The sequence below is a fragment of the Schistosoma haematobium genome, chromosome 3 (genome assembly GCF_000699445.3).
Source record: "Schistosoma haematobium chromosome 3, whole genome shotgun sequence".
NCBI lineage: Eukaryota > Metazoa > Platyhelminthes > Trematoda > Strigeidida > Schistosomatidae > Schistosoma > Schistosoma haematobium.
The window spans coordinates 13350539-13378059 of record NC_067198.1 but is presented as its reverse complement, the minus strand read 5'-3'; the positions used below and the strand labels follow the sequence as shown (position 1 = coordinate 13378059).

General features: G+C 32.0%; 1 protein-coding gene across 2 annotated transcripts in view; it reads right to left on the bottom strand.

Moving 5' to 3' along the window:
• The window catches only part of MS3_00005039 (uncharacterized protein), a 38488-nt gene extending 11205 nt beyond the window's left edge, over positions 1-27283 (bottom strand). Inside the window, exons 1-13 of one of the 2 annotated variants that reach the window (XM_051213053.1) lie at positions 27150-27283; positions 25084-25196; positions 23935-24105; positions 21975-22023; positions 20122-20221; positions 18799-18841; positions 18709-18753; positions 15618-15715; positions 14185-14282; positions 8443-8556; positions 5902-5972; positions 3271-3379; positions 3102-3177 (exon numbers count right to left, since the gene is read on the bottom strand). In XM_051213053.1, the coding sequence (XP_051068991.1) occupies positions 3102-3177; positions 3271-3379; positions 5902-5972; positions 8443-8556; positions 14185-14282; positions 15618-15715; positions 18709-18753; positions 18799-18841; positions 20122-20221; positions 21975-22023; positions 23935-24105; positions 25084-25196; positions 27150-27225 (1163 nt within the window). In that variant the 5' untranslated portion in view covers positions 27226-27283. Of the gene's footprint in view, positions 1-3101; positions 3178-3270; positions 3380-5901; positions 5973-8442; positions 8557-13993; positions 14283-15600; positions 15716-18708; positions 18842-20121; positions 20222-21974; positions 22024-23934; positions 24106-25083; positions 25199-27149 lie in introns of those variants that run through there. The other variant, XM_051213054.1, reaches the window with a different exon arrangement.
• Positions 27284-27521: the final 238 nt, after the last annotated feature.

Genomic DNA, 27521 nt, shown 5'->3' with positions numbered 1-27521 from the left:
ATAGGTGTTTGTTGAGATTATTAAATGTACCGCTGATAAGATTGAATCCGAATAACTGACATAATCCCTAGTGTTTAGTTCCATTTAAAACTACTAGTTGAAAATGTCGACTGGTTTTTGACGTATTCACTGGTATTCAGCATACCACTTTTGTAATACCATTTTAAATATATATAAGTATCTATTTTTAATTTACCTGTTATTATTGTGTCGATACTAATACATATATGTTTTATAATACAATAAATCAACCATCAATAAAGTGAGGGAAAACCGGTTACTATTAGTGCAAATTCCAAGCAACTTATAAGATCAGAATCGAGTAATTTTGAAAATAATGACTGTTATTAAACATTCCTTTAGAGTTTATCTAATACTGTTCAATCAAATTAACGGTTACTAGATGAAGTTGTGTATATTTCGAAAGTTACATTCGACATATAGATTTGTTAGAATTTGACTTTAGGATGGTTATCTCTAACAAACATGTATTGTGCTACAAGATATATCAATTGAAGGTCGTTGAGTACTAATCAAATTTGTTGAGAGTGAGGTATTCCGGAACAGGTACAATATTTAAAATTGCCTACTAGAAAATGCATTCATAAATTTCATGTAACTTATATTAATTATAGAACGTCAGATTAAATCTAAATCTAATTATTAGCAAAGGTTCAGATTATCCTATTGTTGATATTTAAGATTAAATTTCAACCACTCTTTGTTGAGGGTCATGCAGTCTGTGAGAATTTCTCGGATATCACTGTTTTATCAACTCTAATTTAACTAGTTAAAGTTGGTTAGTAATAGAATTCAGGGTTTGCGTTTCCTCTAATTTATAACGGGATCTCTGGACTTCTGAAGCGAAGGGTACTGGGTTCAAGTCCCAGAGTGAATATTAATACTGGGGTGCAGATACATCAAGCCGATATGCCTCATATATGACGAGACTCAAGTCTTGAATACCACTGCTAGCCACAATCTACCTACTCTAGAAAAATACGAGTATTTTGCGAACATTCTTAGATGTAGATCTTCAAGATTCTGTCTGAGCTAGCCACCTGTACTATTTGGAAATATTTTTACTGTAACTAATATAGTCTTCTATTTTTTTCCTTTTCCATTATTCACTCACATATTATAGTTTATGTTAAATCGATATACACTTTTGCTTACGATAGAATTATCAAAGAAGACTATGCGTATAAGTAACCCAGATATCAAGGGCATTTGACAAAGTGAATTTATTATCTTCCATGATTTATACAAGTCGTTTTTTTCTTAGGATTTACCAGTACAGGCTGTGGAGATTGTAGAGTTTTAATTGAGATCATGAATCGATCAACGATAAACTACTATTAAAAACCTGGAAGTACTGGATGACTGTTTCATCCTAGTAGGAGACTCGTCCGCTGTGCGCGTCCACGACCGCGAACTTGGGACTTGAACAAACTACCTTGGGTCTCGCACGCGAACGCTTAACCTCTAGACCACTGATATGAACGACATCCAACGGTATTAGTGTCTAACTTCAACCAATCCACGATATTGAGTGACCGTCCACCATTGTCTTCAGACACAGTTGAACTCCACTGGTCACGGCTTTCATTTTTTAATATGCATGAAAGTAATACTGAATTTATGCTTATTCACTTAGCTTTCTTTACCACTTAAAAACTTTTATTCGTTTCTATTTTTTCATTGTTTATTATAAAAACGAATAAAAGCGATGTAACTTTTTTATCATGATGTAAAGGCTATTTACCATAATCTTCATCTAAACGCTTGAATGATCATATTTTATTCATCGAAGAAGGTTTTCCGTCTAACTTACTACATAAAGAGATTGCATGCTCTTGGGATTACTCGTAATTTACTCTTACAATTTGTTAATTCTTGCATATTACCTATTATTCTTTACTGTTCTCCATTATTCTTTCCCGGGCTTTTGAGGAAAAGCTTTGCTATATTGCGGAGACTGCTGAAGGCAGTTATCAAGATGTGTGGTGAATCTTTCGAGATCATAATTAATATGGTTGCGGATAGACATCCAAAGTCATGCAAACTCCCGGCAGGTGTTATTTTATCAGATACTAGCCATCCCCTTCACTCTTATCTTTCTCCTTGTATATCTTCTGGTAGAACGAGACGTAATTACATTAAAATCCATGCACGCAAGCAAAAGTATAAAAGTTCTATAATACCTTACCTAGCAAATATACTCTGTGACGAACAGGTTGTTAGAGTTAACCTAGTCAATAACCTGCATTCTTAACATGTCTTTAATTTTAAAAGTTGCACAGTTTTTCAGATACTTTTTAAACCATTTTTTCCCTTTCGTTTGTCTTTGTTTCTGTTTTTTGTGTAAGAGGCTTGTTGAAATACCCTATACTGAGAATTCTATATTGTACCAAAATATAATATTGAATAAAGCCATTAATAATAATTATTATTATTATTATGTTTCTAAATATTAGTCAGCAATGCAATCTATGATATATAGATGAACTAATTATCTATTTATGAGCTTATTTAATCTGATAGCATGACCAGAACTTCAACGCATTATTGTAGTAGCTTATGAAGCTGAAATTGTCAACAACAAAAAAAGAGAATTGTTTACTTTGAAATATTTAGGAAATGATATTTATCAATATCTAGGTAAGTAGTATTAAAATACCGGCGAAACTATAATTACGGACGAGGCAATCAGATTTACGATAATAGGTCATGGGTTTGGGCGCGAAATCCATTCATCCATTTGGTAAATGGTGTTTTGACATTTTAGCTGATATTATTTCATGTTCCTGAGCCTAACCATAAACTGTAAATCATAATTCTCGTTCCTCACACTTCTTTATTAGTAGGTGGACATCCTTAGGGTCACTTCAGCATCGCTCAAAAGTTCTTCATAAATTATAGTCTCACCGAAATACCTTATACTGTTCAACTATATATATCAAATAACTCTATCTCAATTTCATATTATGCAATTAGTTATTTTTATAGATATTCGGATTTATGAAACCACATTTTAACGAAATTCTATTTGAATTGACTAACAATAAAGAAAAAATCAACAAGTAACAGATTGAACTTACTCATCAGATGTAAAAACTCTTGGTAAATACCATCTTGTAGCAATTAAAATTCCTAAATATGGTAAAGCCCAACAACCTTAAATTTACAACAAAAAATTTATTATTAATTATCTGATTAGTAATAATTACTGAAATTATTGACTAATTTCTTTTATGAGTTTAAACTTACCAACTAATGTCATAGCTACACTAAATACAGAATATGGGCCTTTAGCAGATTGAGCACCAAGATATTGTCCTACACGTATCCCTGCTGCACTACCAACACCAAGTGGAAGCTAATAAAACAAAATGGAAATTTTATATAAATTTTTTTTCTCATTTATAAATTGAACTAAACCAAGAATAATTCATGTAGTAGAATAACACGAGTATTGTGGTTTCTTGTCAGGTTGACGAAAAACTGTAAAATTTGATGAATTTGTATTATTTTACTATGTTGATTTGTTCTTGATTTGGTTAGAAAAATAGAACAATGAAAAGTAGTGAATTAACCTAGAGAACTTTTCTATTGTTTTACTTCAAAGTATACAATTAAATGGTTAATTTAATTCATTTGAAGTTATTGAAGCTTTAGTTCATCTTGTAACCATTTATATTTAAATATACATTTTTATCATAGACTAGTATAAGCGGAATCAGTATTATAAATCAAGTCAAAGTGAACAATTAGTTTCTACTTGTGTAAAATTACTCAGAAATATACAAGTACAAATCCGTTGAAAAATCTAACACAAGATCATGATATATTGTAGTGAACAGAACACGGATAGGGATAATCGAATGTACTTGACACAGAATTACAGGACTTGCTAATGAAATCTATCATAAAGTAAATACGTAATTTGCAAAATGTTCATCAATTGTCTCAAAATGACTCAGACTTAATTATTCTTGCATTTTCATACAAATTGCATTCTGTTTCCACTCTTTACTGTTCGATCCTTTTGTCTCTCTGCTGCCAGACCTTCTGTTCACGACTACATTATAGACTACTTATGTCAATATAAGTAGCACATACCATAATATCACGATAACTAAACGTCTGGGTTAATAATATCAAAATTTTTGATTGCGTGTTATTCAGTGTTACACTTATGAAAAAGGAAATTCCCCTGTTTATTCATCCTTTAAAAACACATGAAGGAGAAATACTTCATTATATAACCTTTTAAAACAAACAACTTATAAGAACTACGTATTTGTAACGTATGTGGAAATCTTTGATTTTAAGGAAGGTGTACATAGATAAAATGAGGTTTCTCCAAAAACAGTCGGACGAATACTGAGTAATATTTTCATATAAATCTCAGCGGTAACACTTATTCATTGAGACTAAAATAGTTCATCTCATGTATTTCGGGAATCCTTTCTAAGAGGGTCCCTTTATTGTTTCTGATAGGTTGATTCCAAAGTGATCTACCCCTTTAAACTCTGCAATGAAACACATTAGTTTAATGAATAACGCTGTAGAATTTAAAGAATTTTTTGTCTATTATGAACTGCAATAACATCAGCATTGGTGTATACATGTAAATAAGTGATAACTCTCAAATAGACAAAGATATATCGTATGATTGACATTCTTACTTATCACTACATGAAATCATGCCAAAATGTGTTACATGGTTTGATCTTAAAAAAAATTTAAGATCACTTTTGAACTCTAGTAAAACCTTTATTTATACTTTGATATATATATATGCATGGTTTGAATAAAATTGCCACAATTTTAAGGTACCTGAAAGATATTGCCACCAAGGGAACATTAAAAAGAAACTAATAATATAAATACAACATAAACAAATGTGAATATAAATACCGACTTAGATTATGTATGATGATTCCATGAAAACAACTGTATAAATTTGGTTGGCTAGACAACGTAAACTAACATTTGAGACAAGTGTAGTTTCATACATACATATATAATTAATGTTCTACTATTTTTTAAGTTTTGCATAAATTTTTACCCAGTGATAAGAAATCTGTTTAACTATATGCCATTTAATCTTCTTAGTAACAGTTCAAATATTCAAATGAGATAAACCGATATTTTGTTGGAAAGTGTTGGTTATATGAAAGTTAGAAAATTTTATTTACAAAAAAAAAACAGTATTTGTTGCGAAATAGAATTAATTTTCAAAACTGCTAATAACCAGCGACATTTATTATTTAAACCAAATATATGGATGAATATGATAGTAATGATAACAAACTACTAAATAGTATTCGTTAATGAAGATTATTTTCTTTTAACTTTTAGTTCATTTAAATATTTAGTGGCCCAACATCTGACTCAAAGTAGATCGTATGAATGATTGTTATTGAATGATTGCTGTCGAAATGTATATGTCGCATCTCTTTGTATATAATCATCGACTTCAATCGTTTTAGTCAATAACGGAATTAAATAAGTCAAATACGAGAATGAATTTCGAATACGTATATTTCATACAATCTTTGATCCAGACAAAATATCGGAGAAGCAAATAGGATAGATTGAAGCGAAACGACACGGCGGATAAACCAACTCCATTTGGTCAAGCGTCACGCATAAATAGGCTACAGACATGTGATGAATAGGATTAGAATGTACACAAACATACACTCATATAAAAACAGTCAAGGTTGATAAGCGAATATTTAACAAGGTCGAAATGTGACTCAACTAGAATGAATGAATTGGCCTGTCCGAAAGCTAGAATACGATTTATGGGCTTAACATGTCAACCGACACTACAAACACTTGACTAAGAATTTTAAAATTATTTTTGAATTAATTTTATGTTGAACTTACCAAAGTATAGCTAATAGATCCAATAGATAGAATAATAGTTTGTGCAGCAAGTTCACGAGCTCCCAAAGTCCCTAAAATATAAAAAAACACCATTGGAATAAGTATAACACTTCTATAGTCTGTTTTTGCTGTATATAGTACAGCGAATAAAACTGAGAGATTGCAAATTGTTCATCAAGTATTTCTTTATTGAGTAAAAATTCAGGTTTTTTGTTTGTGTATCAACCCAGCAAAATATGACCTATCATTTGAAACTCTATTATTTATGTACAATTAAATCTATAATCTGTTCATTAGAGGTTTGCTTTCAAAGACTCAGTAACTAAATCTATAATGCGATGGTATTTACAGCGACCGCTAATAGGTTTGAGTCCTGGAGTGAACATCAACTCTGGGATGCAGGCACATACATCTGACGAGTTCTAAATAGGACAAGACGCTCATTATGGATTCCATTGCTAGCCACCATCCATCTTTGCTTATAATACTTGTGAATTAAGGCAATATTGAGGAAATGCGCACATTATACACATATGCCAATAAGAGATCAATCAATCGCAGTCCTAATCATCAATGGAAATATTCAAATAAACAATACAAAGTGAATTTAAAAAAATAAAACTGTTTTTACTCCAGTTTCAATAGGAGCCTTAATCTCATTTCGAAGTAATAATATTCAAGGTTTTCTTGAATTATATTTAGTTAAACCTTATTACTTTTCTCATTCAGATAAGTTTTACCAAGGTAATGAATCTGTTGATTTAGATCAGTATCACTTTGAAATAAAGTCCAAATTACTTCAGTATATTTTAATTTTAAAAAATATTAGTAAAAAGCAATTATGTTGATCATTTGGAACATTATATAACTAATTATAGACATTTATTTTTTATATCCCAATGAGTAGTAAAATGGTATTTCTGACGTTTCGTGACATAGTATAAGCTACTTCTTCAGAGTAATTAAATAACTGAATTAAATTAACACAAGTTTATATAGTACAAAGAAAACTATCAAGTCCAACCTTGACATTGATTCCTACACAATGTAATTACGATTGTTGGGAGTTTAAAATATCAAAGACGAGATAACACAAATTAAAACTGATCAGTTCCTATTGCTATTTGTGAATTCTAAGTGGGTTTCTCCTTTATAGCGTTTTATCAGACATTTTTAGTGTAATTGGTATATAATTGGAGGTAGAAACCAGGAAGCAAACTTTATACCTTTTTTAAATTTGCCAGCTGAATGTACCCATCTACTGTATATAATAAAACTATGTGACTAGTTTGAAAAATGCAAATTTTAAAGCATCGCGAACATACTACTGAAGGATGTCAGGTTAAATATCGCTGAATTCACTGTACTACATTATATAAATATATATATACCAAAGTTACTTCGTGGATTTGCTAGGCTAATTATGAATTTTATACTCTATATTCCTATATATCATCCAGCTACTGAACTCTTAGTATCAATGACCTTCAATACAAGGTGCTGAATTAGTAAAATGATAGCCAACAATTAATTATAACAATAATCACTAATAAAGTTAATTACAAACCACAAAATGCTAATTCTAAAATTAACTCCCTCAATATTCGAATTTTTCCGTACATCCAACCCAGACAGTATCATTTATTAACTTATATACTGATCTAATAAAAAACACAATCAATTCATCAACGTAGCATTTCATTTACTATGGAATAACAGTTTTAATGATTTCGCTAGTAAAAGATTTATTTCATCATCTCGATCAAAGCAAATAACTTGTTTAAATTTACAATCAATCTGTATGAATAACTAATTGAATACTATTTATTTGTTTAAACACATAAACATTGGTACAAAAAGGCATCAAATAGATATGTGCTACATAAATCATTCGATATGTGTGGGATCTGGGATACTGCTTAGGTGCCCAAACCGAAGCAGGTGGTTTTCTTAGGAGGCCATACCCGAGGCCTTCGACTTAAAGGTCTAATCCATGAGGCAGTGGAACAATGTCAGGAGATGCAGTCTCATGGTAGCCGGTCACTAATAATCGGTCCATACGCCATTTGTTTCCTCGGAGGCCTGGAGCTCATGTACACCATTGGTTTGGAATCAGGATTTTCCAACTCTCCTAGGTGAACTCTTCGTATCCACCAACCCAGTTAAAGCGCCGAACATTTGCTTTTCGTCCTCTCAATTTCGTAAACAACAGTAATGCTGTGAGTAAGAGTTCCATGACAGTGGTTGTATGCACGTGGCCATGTGAGAGCAATTCGAGAGAGAGAGAGAGCGGACTCTCCTCACTCTCGACCGTACCAGGGCATTCGGGAGCCTGGAAGTACGTCTACGCATCTACGAACCCACACCAATGAGACTTGAATACAGACACTTGTCGTTAACATTCTATTACTTTCTTTTTAGATTCATACATTGTTTTTTAAAGCAACTTCACCCTCAAAACATTACATCTACATAAATCTATATAGTATGTTTCTATTATACAAAGATATTATTTTAAAGTAGACTTTTCAATTATCTTACCAGCGATAAAACCACCAATTTCATAAATTGTCCATTCAAGACTAACCATAATTAAACCAGGTATAGCTAAACGAAACCATGTATTCCAATCTTCCCAAATTTCTCTTGTAAATTCTGAAGAAAAAAAGTATGAAAAACAAAAGTATGTTATTAAATAATTTTGATGGACGACAAAGTGTAAGATGTCACCAAATCGAATTGAAGCCTATCAATTACTTTTCACATAGAATGATAACAGAGCTATTTTTATCTACTACGAGTTACAAGTATACAGTTATGAGCTCTAAAGTTTAAAATATGAACATCGGTAAATTAGCATTTTTCATAAATAGTTAGACACTATCCAACATAACATCTATCAAAATATTAGGATTAAAATAATGTAGACCATTTAACTAAATTATACTGCTTAATGATATATATGTATCAGCTGGATTGCTCATTTGAATGGGTACTCCGATCGTTATCGTGTGAAGAAGGCTTACATAGGCATTTGACTTACATATAACCGTTACAAACGTGTAGATTCGATATATATTCGATAATTCATTTTGTGACCAGAATGGGGGTTTGTGGACATTGCAGTTATTTTAATAACTGAATTCATGAATCGATGTAAGCTTAACCACTATTAAAAACCTGGTAGTACTGGACGGTCGTTTCGTCCTGTTATGGAACTCCGCAGAAATGCGCATTCACAAACCTGTCCCAAAGGGACTCGAACGCAGGACCTTAGGTCTCTTGTACAAATACTTAACCTCTAGACGACTGAGCTGACTGGCATCCGATGTTGTTAATATCTAGCTTCAATCGGTTCACGATCTTACACAACCCTTCATCCATTGTCTGAGGTGGATAATTCTTAAGCGTTTGCACGTGAAACCAAAGACCTCGGAGTCGAATCTCACACGCGGGATTGTGGCTGTGCACTGCTAAAAAGTCGCATACTAGGACGAAACAGCCACCCAGTGATTCCAGGTTTTCAATGATGGTTCAGCTTACATCGACTCATGAATCTGACTATTGAAATTCAATTTTTAACTAAGATAATTTTGCGTGATCTATTCATTCAATGTCCTAAGAATTAAACCTAAAAATCATATCTGGTAAACATTCAGGATAAACACGTTTTCATAAACTTATTATATTCCCATTCATGAGTAGTACAATGTTGCACTGATTAATTCAGTTAAATATCTGTTCAACAAGATGATGTAAAAGCACCAACTTTACGTAAAAAAAATCAGGATTACTTTAATATTTTAGTTTTGGCTTCAGATAAGTAGGGAATATCTTTGGTAGGTAAGTTATATTTTAGCGAGAAAAAAACAGTGCACTACTGGATATTTTTAAGGTCACAAAATGAAACAAAATTTATAGTAATAATGACAAATCGTACCACTAACATAACATTATCAATGAAGTTTGTAGATATCGCATGATAGATAAGCAGGCTCACTTGTTTAACAGTTGAATGATTAAATAAACACTTACAGAAAGGTAAACAGTAAAGTAATATAAATATAATCATACATCAGTTCTGCTAGCTTAAAGACTCTACCACAAAAGTATTGGTTTCAGTTACTATTCTGTAACCAGTTATTATATAGTCAAGCGTTATGTTCCTTAACTTTTCACATTACAAGAGTTTTGTAATAAGTAGTAACAGTCGTAACTTATACGATTAATAATTCCATGAATAAATATAGTGCAACACTATTTATCGATAATAAGAATCAATTACAAAAAAAATTGACCACTAGTTTCCAAATCAATCAATCGATAACTATCGATCAAAGTACTAAATATAAACGTTTTGTATGTAAACTATTAAGAAGACAAAAACTTAGACAAAACAATTATTCATAACTTCTTGATTTTCAACAATTCTTTTAGTGAGTATCATTATATATTGAAAAATGTGTTTAAAGTTAGTACATTTACTTCAAATTATCATTCTATTTAAAAGTAAGTTATACCTACAATTTTAGTATAATTGTTCCATAAATTTTAGACTTTCTAGTTGTTTTTTTTTCTTTCCCCTCTTTTTTTATTAAAAAAACAGTGGATCGTAGCAAAATAAGAAATTGGAGGATGAAATGAATTGGGTGCATTTTTTTTCTCTCCATATTCCACGAAGTGCAAATGACTGACAACTATAATCATTTGTAGATAGATGTGTACATATATACATATAAAACTTATTTTACTGTAAACTATAAATAACTACTAAATAATGATAATGAAGAAGAGGAAGAAAAAGAAGAAACAAATAGATAAGCATAGTTTTCTGTTTGTATTGACATAATAACTATAAACGTCTATAAATCATTTTCACATTTTTTAATTAACCTAAATATTTTTATATAATAATTATTAGTTCAAGTCATTATTCATAAAGATGTCCTGGAGTGAACATCAACTCTGGGATGCAGGCATATACATCTGATGAGTTCTAAATAGGACGAGACGCTCATTATGGATTCCAATGCTAACCACCATCCATCTTTGCTTATAATGCTTGTGAATTAAGGCAATGTGCCCAGTATACATATATCTCCATAAGAGACCGATCAACTGTTTAAATTACCACAATCTCCACAAAACCCCTTCTGATACTAATCAACATATGCTCACTAGTGACTGGCTTCAAGACATATATCCTGGAGTTCTAGTGAGAAGCAGTGACCAGTGGAGTTCAACCGGGTCAGTTGTGAGGTAGTAAAACACTGATGACAATGGTGGATGTGTCGCTCAATTTCGTGGATTAGTTGAAGTTAGCCATTAACATCATTGGATGCCGGCTCACTGGTCTAGTTGGTTAAGCGGGAACGGGTCTTGGGTTCGAATCCCGCGAGGCGGGGTCGTGGATGTGCACTTCTGAGGAGTCCCATACTAGGACGGAACGGTCGTCCAGTGCTTCCAGGTGGTCTAGCTTCAATTGACTCATGATCTCAACTGTTTAAGATTATAATTCCTATTCGACCTTTGAACAATGTTGAAAAGACCTTCAAACACTTCTCCTATTTACTAGGATCAAAAGAGGGTTATAAATTATTATTATTGGAAAATTAGGATAAGGATTTCGAATTGGAATTTAAGGTTAAGAATTAAAGTAAAAATTTTCATCATGAACTAATATCCTCTATAATGTCGAAATGCTATTTAACTAAATAGATAAATGAAATTTACGTCAAAATCCAAGAGTTTCTATCCTTAATTTTACAAATTTGTCTATACATTTTCTTCTTATCCAATATTACATTAATCATCAGTTTTCTTGTTAATCTTTTTTAATCACCCTTTAAAAATCAATTAGCTTGGATTTAAATAAATGATCCGATAGTTTCAAATATCAGAAGGAACTTTGTGGATATTATAATAATTGTTAATAGTTGAGATCATGAGTCAGTTGAAACTAGACCACCGCGGAAAACCTGGAAGTACTGGACGACCGTTTCATACTACTGTGAAACTCCTCAGCAGTGCGCATTCACGATCCCGTATTTGGGATACAAACCCAAAAACTATCAGTAGTGACTGGTATTTTCTGGAGTTCTAGTGAGAGGCAGTGACCAGTGGAGTTCAACCGGGTCTATTGTGATATAATAACTCACTGAAGACAACGGTGTATGTGTCGTTCAGTTTCATGGATTGACTGAAGTTAGACATTAACACCGTAGGATATCAGCTCAGTGGTTTAGAGGTTAAGCGTTCACGCGCGAAACCGTTAGGTCTTCCGTTCAAGCCCCGCGAGCGATATCGTGGATGTGCACTTCTGAGGAGTTCCACAATAGAATGAAATGGCCGTCCAGTACTTCCAGATTTTCCATAATGGTCTAGCTTCAATTCAGTTATGAGTTCATTAGATTTCATCGTCTGGTCATTACTTTTCTTATCATACTACTTATTTTATTGAAAAGAAAAAAATTACTATGTAACATAACATAGGTTGATAAAATTAAAAGTAGTATAAAAAAATATGAATGGAAGAAAATTAAATCTAGGTTGTAAAATAAATGAATATTTTAATTATAAATGTACGATGGAGAATTTTAATTGACTGTGGAAGGTGTTATGTTGTTCTTTTTTTAATTATTAAACATTTTTCTAACTAAGAATAAATTAGTTAATTAGTCAACTTAACAGTTCTCAAATAGAAATAGGATAAATTTGTATCAATTTTAAGTGATTTGGAGAGTCAATCAGTAGTAGCAAAAGGTCAATCGATGGCTGTCAGAAGTGACCTAAAGGTTAGCTGTATTTCATTGGGATCAATGTGTCAATTTCCTGAGGATGAAGTGGTATGTAAATGAATGAGTATTTGTTTCATTTGGTAGTCCAATACACTTGCCCTCTCACTCTTGTGTTCTCTCTCATGTAGTCAATGAGCGTAGCACACTGTGTATCAGTATCAGATTTCGGACACTACACGTTACCAAAATAATTTATGTAAATCCACTTTGCATCGTTTGGTTGAATCATCTCATTGCACAAGTTAGTGGCTATCAGGACTCAAACATGATGGTGTTTGAAGCGAATGGTACTGAATTGGAGTCCATGAGTGAACATCAACTCTAGGATGCAGATAAATCCAGTCCCAAATAGGACGAGACGCGCGTTCTGGATTCCACTGCTAGCCATTAATCATTTTGGTTAATAAGATATGCTGTCTTAAGTGCTATCATAACAGCCTTTCTTAACGAGAAAAAACATAAAAGTCTAATTAAGTTTCAATGGTAGTTAGATATTTGTACATAGATATTCACATTAAAAACCATTTACCAGTGAATGTGCGATCAAAAAAACTTAAACAAAGTGATTGGAGAAAAATATGATGAGTTAATAGTGTACATGACAGTTAAAAATATAGTGATTGCTAGTTAATATTATGTGCAGTACTGTTTAAAGTAGAATGCTAAAATGAAACTCCACCGAGAAATCTTTATGAATGTCGCAGTTCATGACTGTTTCAATGTTAAAATCGCTGAACTCCTTTATAAATTTGGGAACTTATCATAGAATAAGTCTTTAGTGGCTGATATGATCTTACTCTGGATTAGTTAAAGTTAGATATTTCTGACAGTAGACATTAACTCAGTAGTTCTAACAATTACATGCTTACACAAGACATAAGTTCTAGAATCGATCACCGGTGAATTCGCGCGTGGTCACTAGTGAGCGATATCAAACTACAATAAAATAGCGATCCAATTATCTTCCTTAGTTTATAATAGGACCAAAACTATGATCAATCTGTGACGAATACCATTAACAGGATGTAATCAATGTGTTTTTTTTTAATTTTCATTTTGACGCAGTTATAATCATTAATGATTATAACCTCATCTCTTTCCGCATCGGAAGTCCATTTCAACATATGATTATTCACAAATCTTAACTAATAACTTGCTTTCATATTTTCTGTTTATTTCGTGTTTTTCCCAATTTCTGTCCTATTTTAAACATTATTCAACAACGAAGGTTTAAACTATGTTAGTTACTTAAAGCTATTTGTAATTGATGAACAGATTGAAAATAGAATAAAATGTAAATCATATTATTATTTTTTATTTTGATACTGAATATGTTACTTATTATACTGCAATAATTCAGTAGTAAAAAACACTTATGTATAAATTATGTATAATATTAACAATAATTGACCTAACTGATAACAGTAATAATAAGTAATTCGACATTTGAATATCACCTAATTTCTTTCTCTTTTTAATGACTTACTAAAGTTGGTATCTTTTGAATGACCTATGAATATGATGTAAACAATAAAGCATATTACTTGAAAAAAATATGCTGTTGCTTGAGATATTGGTGAAGCTCTAAAATTTGGAACAACAAAAAAAAGAGAATAAAGAAACAAATCCAATTAAATAAATTAAACAATATTCATCAACATCAGTCATATTTTTCTTTAATAAATTCAAGAGTAAATTCAGTCAGTCAGTCAGTAAGAACGTGGAACTTCGTACGTACATACATCAATTCGAGTTGCCATACCACATTAGCACAGAAATGCAGTTGTCCATTCAAATCCCGTAGTGGTAGATGTAGTAAGAGTATAAGCAGTAATCGGAAACATTAGGGTTTGAAGATGTTAGCCAAGGAGTATAATAAAGTGAAATAAATTTAAGAAGAAAATAAGGGACATGAAGAATTCAGAAGATTAGAATTTGGGAGAACATTAAGAGTGGATGCACGTGCGCCATTACAAATGATCTTGATCCATGTCTTTCAGGGTCTCTAACCATCGGTTGCTATCGTCTCGCGAATCCCAACCAGGTAGTCTACACATACCAACATGGCTCAGTCCAGTTGTCAGTGACTTCATGGATTTATGCCATGTTTTGGTCTGGTCACCTGTAGTCTCCTTCCAATTTACTCCTACACCATGAAGCATCGCACGTCGGGGCAGTCGGTAGTTCAGAATACGTAACACATGTCCCAGCCATTTCAACTGATGAAGTTTCACTACTTCATCAATTGGTTTGCCATTCTTACCTGGTACCTGTTTCCTAACAAATGCACTAGTTACTCGGTGGTCCCAATATACACGAGTAATGTTTCGAAGACACCAATGATCGAATAGTAGTAACCTACGAATACCCTCCACTCTTACCGGCCATGTTTCACTACCATAAAGTAGGACGGAAAGAACTGCTGCGCAGTAAACTTGTTCTTAGGTTGATAAACGGATATCTCGCCTACATCATAAATGACGCAAGTTGGTAAAAGCTAGTGGAGCCTTCTGTATCCGTGTTGAGATTTCGTCACACACCAGACCACAAGTAAAGTAAATTGAAGTTATCAACTGTTAATGATGAGTTCAAAGTTTAATTGATTAACGATTTATTTTGGTAGTTTCAATAGTTGAAATCATGAGTCGATTAAAGCTAGACCACCATGGAAAATCTGGAAGCACTGGACTGCTGTTTCGTCCTAGTATGGGACTCTTCAACGGTGCACTGAATAATCGAATAACCCACCTTTTTAATTTATCACTTGAGCATACTCGTTGTATTATTCTAACAGATTTTACTTACTTATAATTTAATTAAACACGAGACTACTTAATGGTACATTTCTTTTTTGTTTGGAAAAAAATACAGGAAATTACTACACAATAATGTTTTTACGTACATAGCTAATTCGTTTACCTTACATCCATATTCATTATATAAATCAGTATATAATGCATTAATGCATTGATACCATTCACAAAAATCATAATAACTAATGGAGCATATACATGATTCTGTTGGAAAGAGAAAAAAAATAAAAAGCACGATTAGAATAGCGTCAAAAAATCTTTATGTTACCAGAAAATTTGTTAGAATAAGGTGAATAGAATGAACTTATATATGTTAACTATACTAATACACAATGGACCAACATACATATAAGTGGTATTGTGGTGTTTTACTACTGATGTCGACAGATATGAATAGTATGTATCATCAGTCGAAAGTGAAATGTCTAGCGGCAGAAGGTTAGGAAGATTGAATGAAAGAGCACGAGAATAGAGAATGCTTGGTGTGAAAACGAAAGAACAATGAAGTCTGAGACAATTGATTGACATTTTGCAAATGAAGTATTTACTGTATGATCCTCAAATTTTACAAAGATATTCTGCAATTTTGTATTGAACTACATTTAGTTGTCCCCATTTATGTTCTCGTTCACTATAGTATGAATAATCACCTTCAACGTCACATTTACTAAACATTTGATATTGTTACTCTTAGCTGAGATTAATAACATAGTCAGTAAACACTGAGGCATATCCCACATGTAGAATTATAAGCCCATATTTTTTTTAACGTGTACTTCTTATCAACAATCTTCACGATAGTGTTAACATTTAGAATAAAAAAGGGATAGGATTAAATTGAAAAGATTTTTCTCATATTTCATGTTTATGATTAAACTTGCCTACAGGCATTCTGATAGACTAGTTTACATAAACAAAATATATTCCGAATATCATGTGTTGTAGCAAAGTTTGAAATTATTACAATGTGTGAACAATATATAATAATTAGGCAATATCTCCATAGAATATATTTTATAAGAAAATATTCATATCCCTTCTGTCATTTCTTATTTCCGTCGGGTTAGTTAGTAGATGGAAATCCTTGTGGTATGAATAATTGTTGATTTATAATTTTCTATCACGTAACCTAACCCGTTGTGGTTTTATTGATTATATTGATTATTATTGATTGACAACATAAACCTATTAGTATCAGAAAGGGTTTTGTGGAGATCGTAGTAATTTCAGTAGTTGAGATCATGAGTCAATTAAAGCTAGACCACTATGGAAAACCTGGAAGCACTGGACGGCCGTTTCGTTCTATTGTGAGACTCCTCAGCAGTGCGCATCCACGACCCCGTCTGAAATTCTTTCTTTTTGTAACATAATTTTCTCACTAATATAATAGCAAATCAATCATTCCCGTTATAATACCTGTATTTCATATTTATAAAGAAAACTTACATATTTGTAATTCAGGTTGTTTATGTCGACGCTAAATATTTACCAATTCTATGTGAGGTGACAGTTTAGAAGCCTTTGTAAACGGTCAGTGTGTAAACAATTAGGATTAAACAGAAGGAAGTTCAAGATCTAAATTTTGTTTATTCGCCTGGATAGCTCAGCGGTAGTGTTATGATACAGAATAGCCAGAAAACTAACCACAGGATAACAAATGACCTGTGCTAACTAACATAAATCCCTAGTCAAAAGCATCCTCTGGATATCTTACGACTGCCCAACACCAGATTAAAGTTAATTACAGCATTGATTAAAACTTGATCGAACAGTATAGATCATTATTTGAAATTAGTCAGCACTAAACTGACTACTACTCAGTATTCAGCTAGAAAAGAATAATTCTGAACGACAAGGAACGACAGTCCTATGATTTCGAATGCCGAAGAGACTTAAGTTTAGTATTTAGGAATAACATCACGCAGATCACTAGATGAATTTATATTCGTATATAACAATGATAAATAGATAAGCGGAATAGAAATAATCGCCTAAGGGAAAACTTTATAATAAGTTAAACTCTAGTAAAATCATATGAATACTGAACTACAAACTGTTACATAAATGTGTAAACTTGAAGAAATAGAACAAATAAAGGTGATCCATTATAAAATTCAATTTTCTAGATATAGCTTATTTCATTTTATTTACTGTCTCCATTCTTCAAACAAACACTTTACAAAGGATACTATTAAAACTTAATCTCAGTTAATCTAAGGCTTAATTTATCTCTCTAATTATATTTTGTGACTTAAATGAATATTATCAGTATAAGGATTTGTGAAGATTGTAGCAATTTTTAACAGTTGAATTCATGAGTTGATCTAAGTTAGATCAGATTTTCAATGGTGATCAAGCTTAGATCTACTAATGAATTCAACCGTTAAATACATGTATCAAATAAATAAATAATGCCATTAAAAAAATCGACAACAAACAAATTTGTAAAATATTGTATACTATAACTTATTCCAGCTTTTTATTCGAAAATTTAGGATAATCATCGATCCAAATCAATAAATTTCATCGTGAAATCATTTGGGATCATTTATTATAGTGAAATATAAAAGTAATTATAAGCAAAGATGGATAGTGGCTAGCAATGGAATCCAGAACGCGCGTTTTGTCCTATTTGAAACTCTTCAGATGGATGTACCTTCATTATGGAGTGGATGCTCACCCTGGGACTCGAACCCAGTACCATTCGCTTCAAACGCCATCGCATTACCCATTTAGCCACTTGCTTGTGTAATGTGGTGAAGTTTAAATTCACTTTGTATTGTCTGCTTGAATTTTTCCATTGATGTTTAAGACTGCAATTGATCAGTCTCTTATTGGCATACGGGTATCCAGTACGAATTGCTTCAATATTGCTTTAATTCACAAGCATTATAAATAGGACGAAACACGTGTCCTGGACTCCACTGCTATCTACTATCCATCTTTTCTCATAATGATTGTGAATTAGGGCAATACCAAGGCGATACGCACAGGATGCCCATATGCCAATAAAAAACTGATCAACTGCAGTCCCAATCATCAATGGGAGGATTCAAGGAAACATAACCAAATGAATAGAAGTAATTAGATCAAATGAAAGTTGAATATGATTCCGAATAATATTAGAATAAATCTTGTCAGTAAATATATACATTAGGTATAAAAAACAACAACAACAACAACAACTTTGAACATACTTGTGTTTGAACAAACCTGATAAATAATTGTCCAAGTGAACTAAACTATAACAAAAGTGATCTGGATAATTATACATTTTTACAACTTACAAGTAATCCCGGTATAAGATAAAGCAACAATTCACCAGTTCCCCTAATAAAAATATTAAAAAAAGTACATTTTTAATCAATATATACTAAAATAAGAGTTATGTTTCTGAAGCCGTGACCAGTGGAGCTAATCCGTGTCGGGTAGAAACAGGTGTCTACCTCAGTACAATGGAAGATGGTCGCGCAATTTCGTGGATTGGTTGAAGTTAGACATCAACACCATTGGACGCCGGCTCAGTGGCCTAGTTGGTAAGCGCCTGGCGCAATTCTGATACGTCCTGGGTTCGAATCTCGCAGGGTGCGGGATCGTGGATGCGCACTTCTGAGGAGTCCCATACTAGGAAGAAACGGACGTCCAGTGCTTCCAGGTTTTCCATGGTGACCTAACTTCAATTGATTCATGGTTTCAATCGAAAACTTAACCATCTCCACAACCCCCAAACTGATAATTATGTTCCTAAAAGAAAATTAAAATAGATATTTGGAGAATCATAATATTTTATTGATACATTAATTGTTATGGTAATATATAAAGTTATGCTTTTCACTTATTTTTATAATTAGTATTCATAACAGATAGACATTGTAACATTTTGAAGAGGTAAATGCTAAAAACTAGGCTGTTCGATGCCTCCCCCCTCAAAAAAAAGAATAGAGACCATCTAGTTTCTTTGGATAGACCAGTGTTTTCTTAATATTTACATTCGCCCATTTTAAACAACTTGACAGGTTGACCACGCAGTTGTTTTTGTTTTCCTCCATGGGTGGTTTTGAGATCTTGATTAGTTTATTCTTTAGGGTGGTTCTTTGTTCTCTGTGTCGTTTGCATGATATCTCGATGGCTATTGTCAAGATTTCCAAATGTTCTGACGTGAGTGTCCTTTGTAGCTTCATCTTTTGATCCTCTTTGACGTGTTGGTATTTGCGGGTTCTATAACGTGCATCTGTTATCATTAGGTGTACTGTTTTTCTTCCACTTTGCTCAGCTATTCTCCATCCCAAAGGGCAGATGATTGGAGGTCTGTATCTTACACTTGTTGGTAGAACATGCTGGTAAAGACAGTCGTGGAGAAAATATAGTTGTTCTCGGGTGGACTAAATTTGACTAAATTCACTACTCCATAGTGAATGATTTTATCCTGTAATGGTACTACTATACAGATAAAGAATTCTGCAGTGAAAAAATCAATTCTCAAGCTTCATTCAGTTATAATTTCTTAGTAATTAGTACCATCCCTCGACTGATTGAACATTTAACAAACAATGAGTATATTAGTATCTTTTCTATGAATTATTATTTAAGACGTTAAATGAGTGACTTACTTTGCAATTAAAGGATTTTGTCCAAGTAATAATAGTAATGGTTCCGCGTTCAAGTACAAAGCACATGATGGAATACAACATAGTAAAATTAAGATAACAGCTTTAAAAGAAAAAGAAATGGAATTAAAATCAATTGTTTAATCGGTTCCCATTTTTAAAACTTGTATATGAAGGAAATATTATTATCATCAGAATAGGGGTTAGTGGAGATTGTAGTAGTTTTTAATAATCAGAGAGAAGTTTTGTGAATATTATAGTAATTTATTAGTTGAATGCATGAGTCAGTTGAAGCTAGATAAATAGGTCCTGGGTTCGAATCTTGCGAGGTGAGATCGTGGATGCACACTACTGAGGAGTCCCGTACTGGGACGAAACGGCCGTCCAGTGCTTCCAGGTTTTTCATGATGGTCTAGCTTCAATTAACTCGTGAATTTAACGATTACATTTTTTAGTAGTTAAATTCATGAGTCTATGTAAACTAGATCATCAGTGAAAGCCTGGAATCAGTGGACGGCCGTTTCGTCCTAGTATTCAAAGTTATTTAATACTAAAAATATTATTATTGTTTGTTCTTATCTAGTTTTTTTACTTAATTTTACACAAAATAGATTGTCTACTATATTTTCATGCTAAAATCACAAATGAAATGTTCAATTCTAGGCATTAAGCTTTAATTCTATGATTACCGAAAAAGATTTGAGTTACTCAGTTTTTGATCATCTTGACTGAAATTTGATCAATCTTATTAAATGTTTATCTTATGTGGAATAATATCCACTTACTTACTCAATAATATATAACTACAATATACAAAGTACTCCTAATTAACATTAACTATTTTCATTCTATTCAGAATAAAGTATATCCTGAAGACAACAATTCATTTATCCGAATGAAATGATAAGAAAGTAGTCGGAACCTGCCCCAAAATGCCCTGGTATGGCCGAGAGTGAAGAGAGTGCGCTCTCCCTCTCGAAATGCCACGCGTATATAGCCTCTTCCAGGGAAATCCTACCCACTGCCTTCTCGCGGCATTACTGTTGTTTACGAAAATGAGAGGACGAAAAGCGAATGTCCGACGCTTCAACCGGATTCCAAAACAATGGTGCACATGGGCTCCAGGATCCTGAGGGAACAAATGGCGTATTAACCAATCGTTGGTCACCGGCTTCCATGGAACTGCATCTCCTTACGATGCTCCACTGCCTTGTGGATCAGACCTTTAGGTCGAAGGCTCATGGAATGGCCCCCTAAGAAAACTACCTGCTTCGGTTTGGGCACCCGGGCAGTATCACAGCCCTCACACATATCGAATGAGATTTGTGTGGCGCATATGTATTTGGTGCCTCATTGTACCAATATCTTTGTGTTAAAATAAATAAAATAAACAAAAGTGAACTTAGAAACTAATGTCTTATTGACAGTTCTTAGAAATTTATAGGCTCAAGTAATACTACCTCAAACGGCAATTAATCTATTAATATATATCAGTCTGATGAAATATTTATATATATGGTTTTCCACTTTGTTGAATATAGCTTGTACAATTGGATCTCTTCACATTTTTATTGGCATTATAAATGGTCATTCATTCAGTTGGTTATGTGTTATACATTAAGATTATTGATTCAATTGTTAACTCAAAAAGAAAAAAGAATGTCGATAAAATCAGTTCATTCAGTTTGTTCCATCTTGTTGATAGGCTACTAAATTAGTTAAGAAGTTTTCTAGCTATAATTAAACAACTGCGTAAATCTTCAGTGGTTAATTGTCCAGTTAATGTCAATCAAGAACTAAAACTAACTTCATACTGTGTTAATGGTTAAATAATGTTATAATTGAAATGAATTTACCTCTGTATAATTGAACAATCATTTTATCTTTCATTATACTCCCATATGTCTAGAATGCAATAAAAATGAGTAAAACAAACTGTATATATTGAATTAATATTAACATGTCTTTTCTTTACAGAAATGCGTTATTATTATTATTATTATCAGTACACTAACCAGGTACAAATCTATGTACTTGGCTTTCGGACACACTCTTAATGTGAGGTCCAGCAATATTACCCAGACGTCCAAAAAGTGGAATAGATGGCATTGGATTTTGATTTATATTTTATTAGCCAAATAATACAATTCGTAAAACACTGAGCCATTTCTCCACTTCAGATACATCTAGAATTGATATACATATACTTTGTTGTACAAAAAGAAAGTATACTAGAAAGAAATTAACTTACATTATTTAACATCCTATTTTTACTTTTATATTTTAATTAGATTTATGGACTAATGAAGCGTGTATCATAAAACAAAAACTATAATCGTTCGATTATTTAACTAATTTTTCAATCTTTTAATCTTTATTATCTTTTTTTTGATGAGATAAAACGGATGATCAATTTTTTTAGGTATGAAAACTATGGTGAGACTATAATTTATGGACGAATCAATCAAGTGTAAGATAACAGTTCTCGGATTTTGCCGCGAACTTCACTCATCTATTTAGATAAACAGAGTCTTAGTATCGTAGCTGATGTCAGTTCGTGATGTAAACCTTAAATTTAATTCTTAACCTTAATCATCAACTGGAAATCATAATTCGAATTCTTCACCCTCATTTGGTCCTAGTTATTAGGTGGACACTCTCAATGTCAGTCTAGCGTCGCTCAAAGGTCATCCATAAATTATAGTCTCACTAAAGCTTTTTCTATGGTTTCAATATTAAAATAGTTGAAATCATGGGTCAATCGAAGCTGGAACACCATGGAAAACCTGGAAGCATTGAACGGCCGTTTCGTCCTAGTATGGGACTCCTCAGCAGTGCGCATCCACGATCCAGTCCCCGCGAGATTCGGACTCAGAACGTATACAGTCTCTCGCGCGAGCGCTTAACCAATGCAAAAAATTGCGCCACTGCCCACCATTGTCCTCAGTGAGCTGACAACTCACAACAGACTTGGTTGAACTCCACTGGTCACGGCTTTTCTCCAGAACTCCAGGAAATGAATCTTGAAGTCAGTCACTAGTGAGCAGATGATTATTATCAGGAGGGATTTTGTAGAGATTTTATTAATTTCAATAGTTGAAATCATGAGTCGATTGAAGCTGTCATTTTTTGTATGAATGAATAAGCCTATTAGTGTGAATATTATGATAAGATTTACAAGTTTTCTTTTGTTACATTTGAGTATACTAAAACATGCAATTATTTGATTGTTTTCTTTGTACAAAATGAATTCCTTCCTTACACCTGTTACCACCCTTCATGAAGGAGCATAGGCATCTCATCAGACAAAATGAATTATAATTGATTAAATGAACTGTAATTTTATACTAAAAAAAATTAAATATACTTCTCTTTATGAATGGAACAAAATAGAAAGTTCTCCTTTGGTATTTATAAAATAAACTATTGTTGACTTTGTTTCACACTAGTCGGCATCTTAATAATAAAAACATATGAAAACTTCATTGAGTAATAGTTAAACATTAAACTGAAACTTATTGTCAGTATTGTCACAAGTGATAATGGAATAGATCTGTAACTCATGTAGATGATTTCAATAGAGTTTTGTCGACTAAACCATCTGGGTCAAAGAATGAAACTTCAATATGTTTATGTTTAAAATGTATTTTTGCATAGATTACTAAAGTAATAAATAAATGGATTATTATAAAACTAACAGACTGATCAATTGTAGTCTTAAACCTCAATGGGAAGATACAAGCCAAACAATACCAAATGAAACTAATTAATTATTCTAAATATTGAAGCAAAAGAAAAAAGAAAATGTATTCTTACTTGTGAAAATAATGTATCACATGCAGAGAGTAATCCTAGAATAACAAACATACCACAAACACTGAACACTGACATAGCTAAACCGATTGTAGCTAATTGAATTTTGCCTAAATGACCACAGAATGCCATACTGACAGGTGAAATTGTATATGTTAACATTGATGAAATAGTCTAAAATATAAAATTTAAAAAATATATATATATTCATTGGATATAAATTAATAATGGATTCTAGAAAAATCAATTTAGTTAAAAACAATCAATAGATTTTGATCCCAATATATATTGACACAAATCGGAATCAACTCTGCATCTTGTACTATTCATTAGCTAATGTTCACTTTCATGGATATCAATATCTTGACTAGATCATTTATATAGTATTTGCAATTTCATTATTGACATTTAAAAGGATTAAATGTTTGGTCTCATATTAATTATATAATAGATATAAGGAACTTTTTGAGTATTCTAGTATTGATATTGTGGCTAAAGTATTAGTATGATTTACAAGTGTGACATAAGTGAATATAATAATTCCGTGAATTTTTCTACCCCAAAAATGTTCTCTCAATTTCACATCTGACAATTAAATCAATATTAGATTTCAGCAAACAATCCACTTCCATTAATATCTTATATGCAATACCAACATCTCAATCACTTTAAGAATGCTAAGGTGGAAAATAAACCATGATATCTCTTTACTTGGTTGCAGTCAATACCATTACTATTGGATGTCTGCTCAGTGACTTAGAGGTTAAGCGATCGAGAGCAAGACTCAAGGTCCTGGGTTCAAATAATGATTGCGGGATCATGGATACGCACTTTTGAGGAGTGCCATACAACGACAAAACATTCATCCAGTGCTTCCAGATTTTCACTGGTGGTCTAACATTCATCCATCCATGATCTGAATGAAAACTCAACAATCCCTACAATCTCATACTATGTTGGTAGTACTGGTATAATTATATAAGTAATTTGTAGCTTCTTAACCTATAATTATTGATATTGAAACTTTGATTTGGCTTCTTCAGTGAAATAATAAAGAACTCTGACAGTTGAGTTAAAATGACAGATCTTTTAAGATTTGATTTGAAAGAAAGAAAAACAATGAAAATTAATTTTTCCTCTTATTTAACTTACAATAGGTATTGCTAAACGTAGTAAATTTTTTAATTCATATAGAAATCCTAATGGATACATTTTTCTTAATAATCTTTGACGATATGTAAGACGACGAAGTACTTCTTGATCATCTGTATATAAAAAGAATAAAAACAATGATGTTTTTTCTAATGAAAACTATGTATTAAGAGTTATTTATCATTTTCAACTGTACATCATATTAAAACTTTATTGGAATTGAACAGAAATGATCAAAGAATTTAGAATAGTTTAAAAGACAATCTCTAATTTATGAACTTATATACAGTCAAAATGGGAGTTTGTGGAAATTGTAGAAATTTTTAATAGTTGAATTTGTGAGTAAATTTGAGCTAGACCACCACTGAAAATCTGAGAACACTAAAAGACCGTTTTTTTTGCTAGTATGGGATTCCTCAGCAGTGCGCATCCATTCCATGAACCCCCATTCCAATAATAATCATCATATACCCATTATTTACTAGCTTCAAGGTAAATTTTTTGGAGTTCTAGTGAGAAGCTGTGACTAGTGGAGTTCAACTGTGTCTGTTGTGAGGCAGTTACTCACTGAAGACAATGATGGACGACCGTGCAATTTCGTGGTTTGATTGAAAATAGACAATAACACCGTTGGATGACGATCAGCTCAGGGGTCTAAAGGTTGGGCGTTCACACAAGGGACCTAAGGTCTTGGGTTTGAACCCCTTAGGTGAGCGATCGTGGATTCGAATTGATGAGGAATCCTATTTCAGGACGAAATAGCCGTCTAGTGTTTCTAGATTTTCAATGATAGTCTAGCTTACATCGACTCATGCATTCAACTATTTCGTATACAGTCAATTATTGAATTTTAAAATGAATCGTAAGGTATAAGCAACTAAATATTTTACTTCTACAGTTTCGTAAGATGATAATACCACATAAGAATTAAATTATTAAGTAGTATCTTACGTTTTGTAAACTTTTATTCTAAAAACATCGTTTTAAAAAAGGCTATTTTTACCGACTGTGACTGCTGTTAATTTAGTTAAGTTTAATGAATATTTATGTCCATGGATCACATCTTGTCAATGATTGTTATTTACCATTCAAATAAGAAAATTAATTAGCAATATCTTTTGTTCACCGGTTAACAGACTAGAAGATTTACAGCCATCAAGTGGTTTCAGGTTTTCTATGGTGATCTAGCTTGAATTGACTCATGATCTCGACTATTGAAATTAGTATAATATTCATAAAACCCCTTTTGATCAAAAGTTAAATTTGATTTCAGATTATAGATGATTTATACTATAGAAATTTTACCTTTTTTTTAATTTCACTGAAAAATATTTTTCATAGTGAAAATGAAATCATAGACTTCAGTATCTTTCTTTGAATAACAAACCAAGACTAATCCGATGAAGAATGAAAAATGATAAGTGAAATTTGATAACTAGTGAAAATATATATAAGGAATTTCATTAGATACATTTGACTAATGAATCAACCAGTAAGGTTAAAAGTCATTAACGAAGAATAAGGTAGTTTCTGAATAAACTGCAGATTCTTAGTCACTAACTACCTTTATGTTATAAAACTAACTTTCAAAATATTCAAGATAAATGTCACATAAATATAGATACTCGGCTAAATCCAACTTGTTCTTAGTAATGATATCATGATATTCATTTTTGTAATCATCTAAATGTTAATATTCTGTTTTATTAGATAAATACTACTTATCTTACCGTTATTATCTATTCTAGCTGTCTAAAAATAGATTAACTTAAATCAGTAAAGAGTGATTGAAGCATTCGACTTAAAGTCAGTTGATTGCACTTGTGCTCATCTGATTTCGGATGATATCACTAAAGCCAACATAAACCACATACTTCAAAGCTGAATACATAAACTTATACAGTTTTACGAAATTTGATATGAATACATTATGTAATTTAGTTATCATTCATTTTGTTATTTCTTTTATACTATTATGCAATAATTACTCATTTAAGCTAAGCGATTCATAATGAACCGTACATATATATATCATTTAAAAAAATACATTTACAAACTGAATTTACCTTCGATTTCGGTATCTTTTTTGAAAAGATCAATCAGATATTTACAATGTTTATTTTTCCTCATAGTTACAATCATTTTGTGATTACACTATTCTATAATGCATAACTTATATATATCCAAAGGTGATTCTTTCTTATATAGAAGAAAAATTCACCTTTTTTTCACATATATAATGAGTTTTATATATTTTTACATTTATTTATTCATGATTATTATGACTGTTATTGGTGATAAATATTCTGCATAATTTAATTATTATACTTTTCAGGTTGAATTTCTTTTCATTGAAAAAAACAAACAACAAACAAACAAACCCGACTCGGTGAAACGAAAAAACAAAATTCACACTTAACTATTTAAATAACCAATAC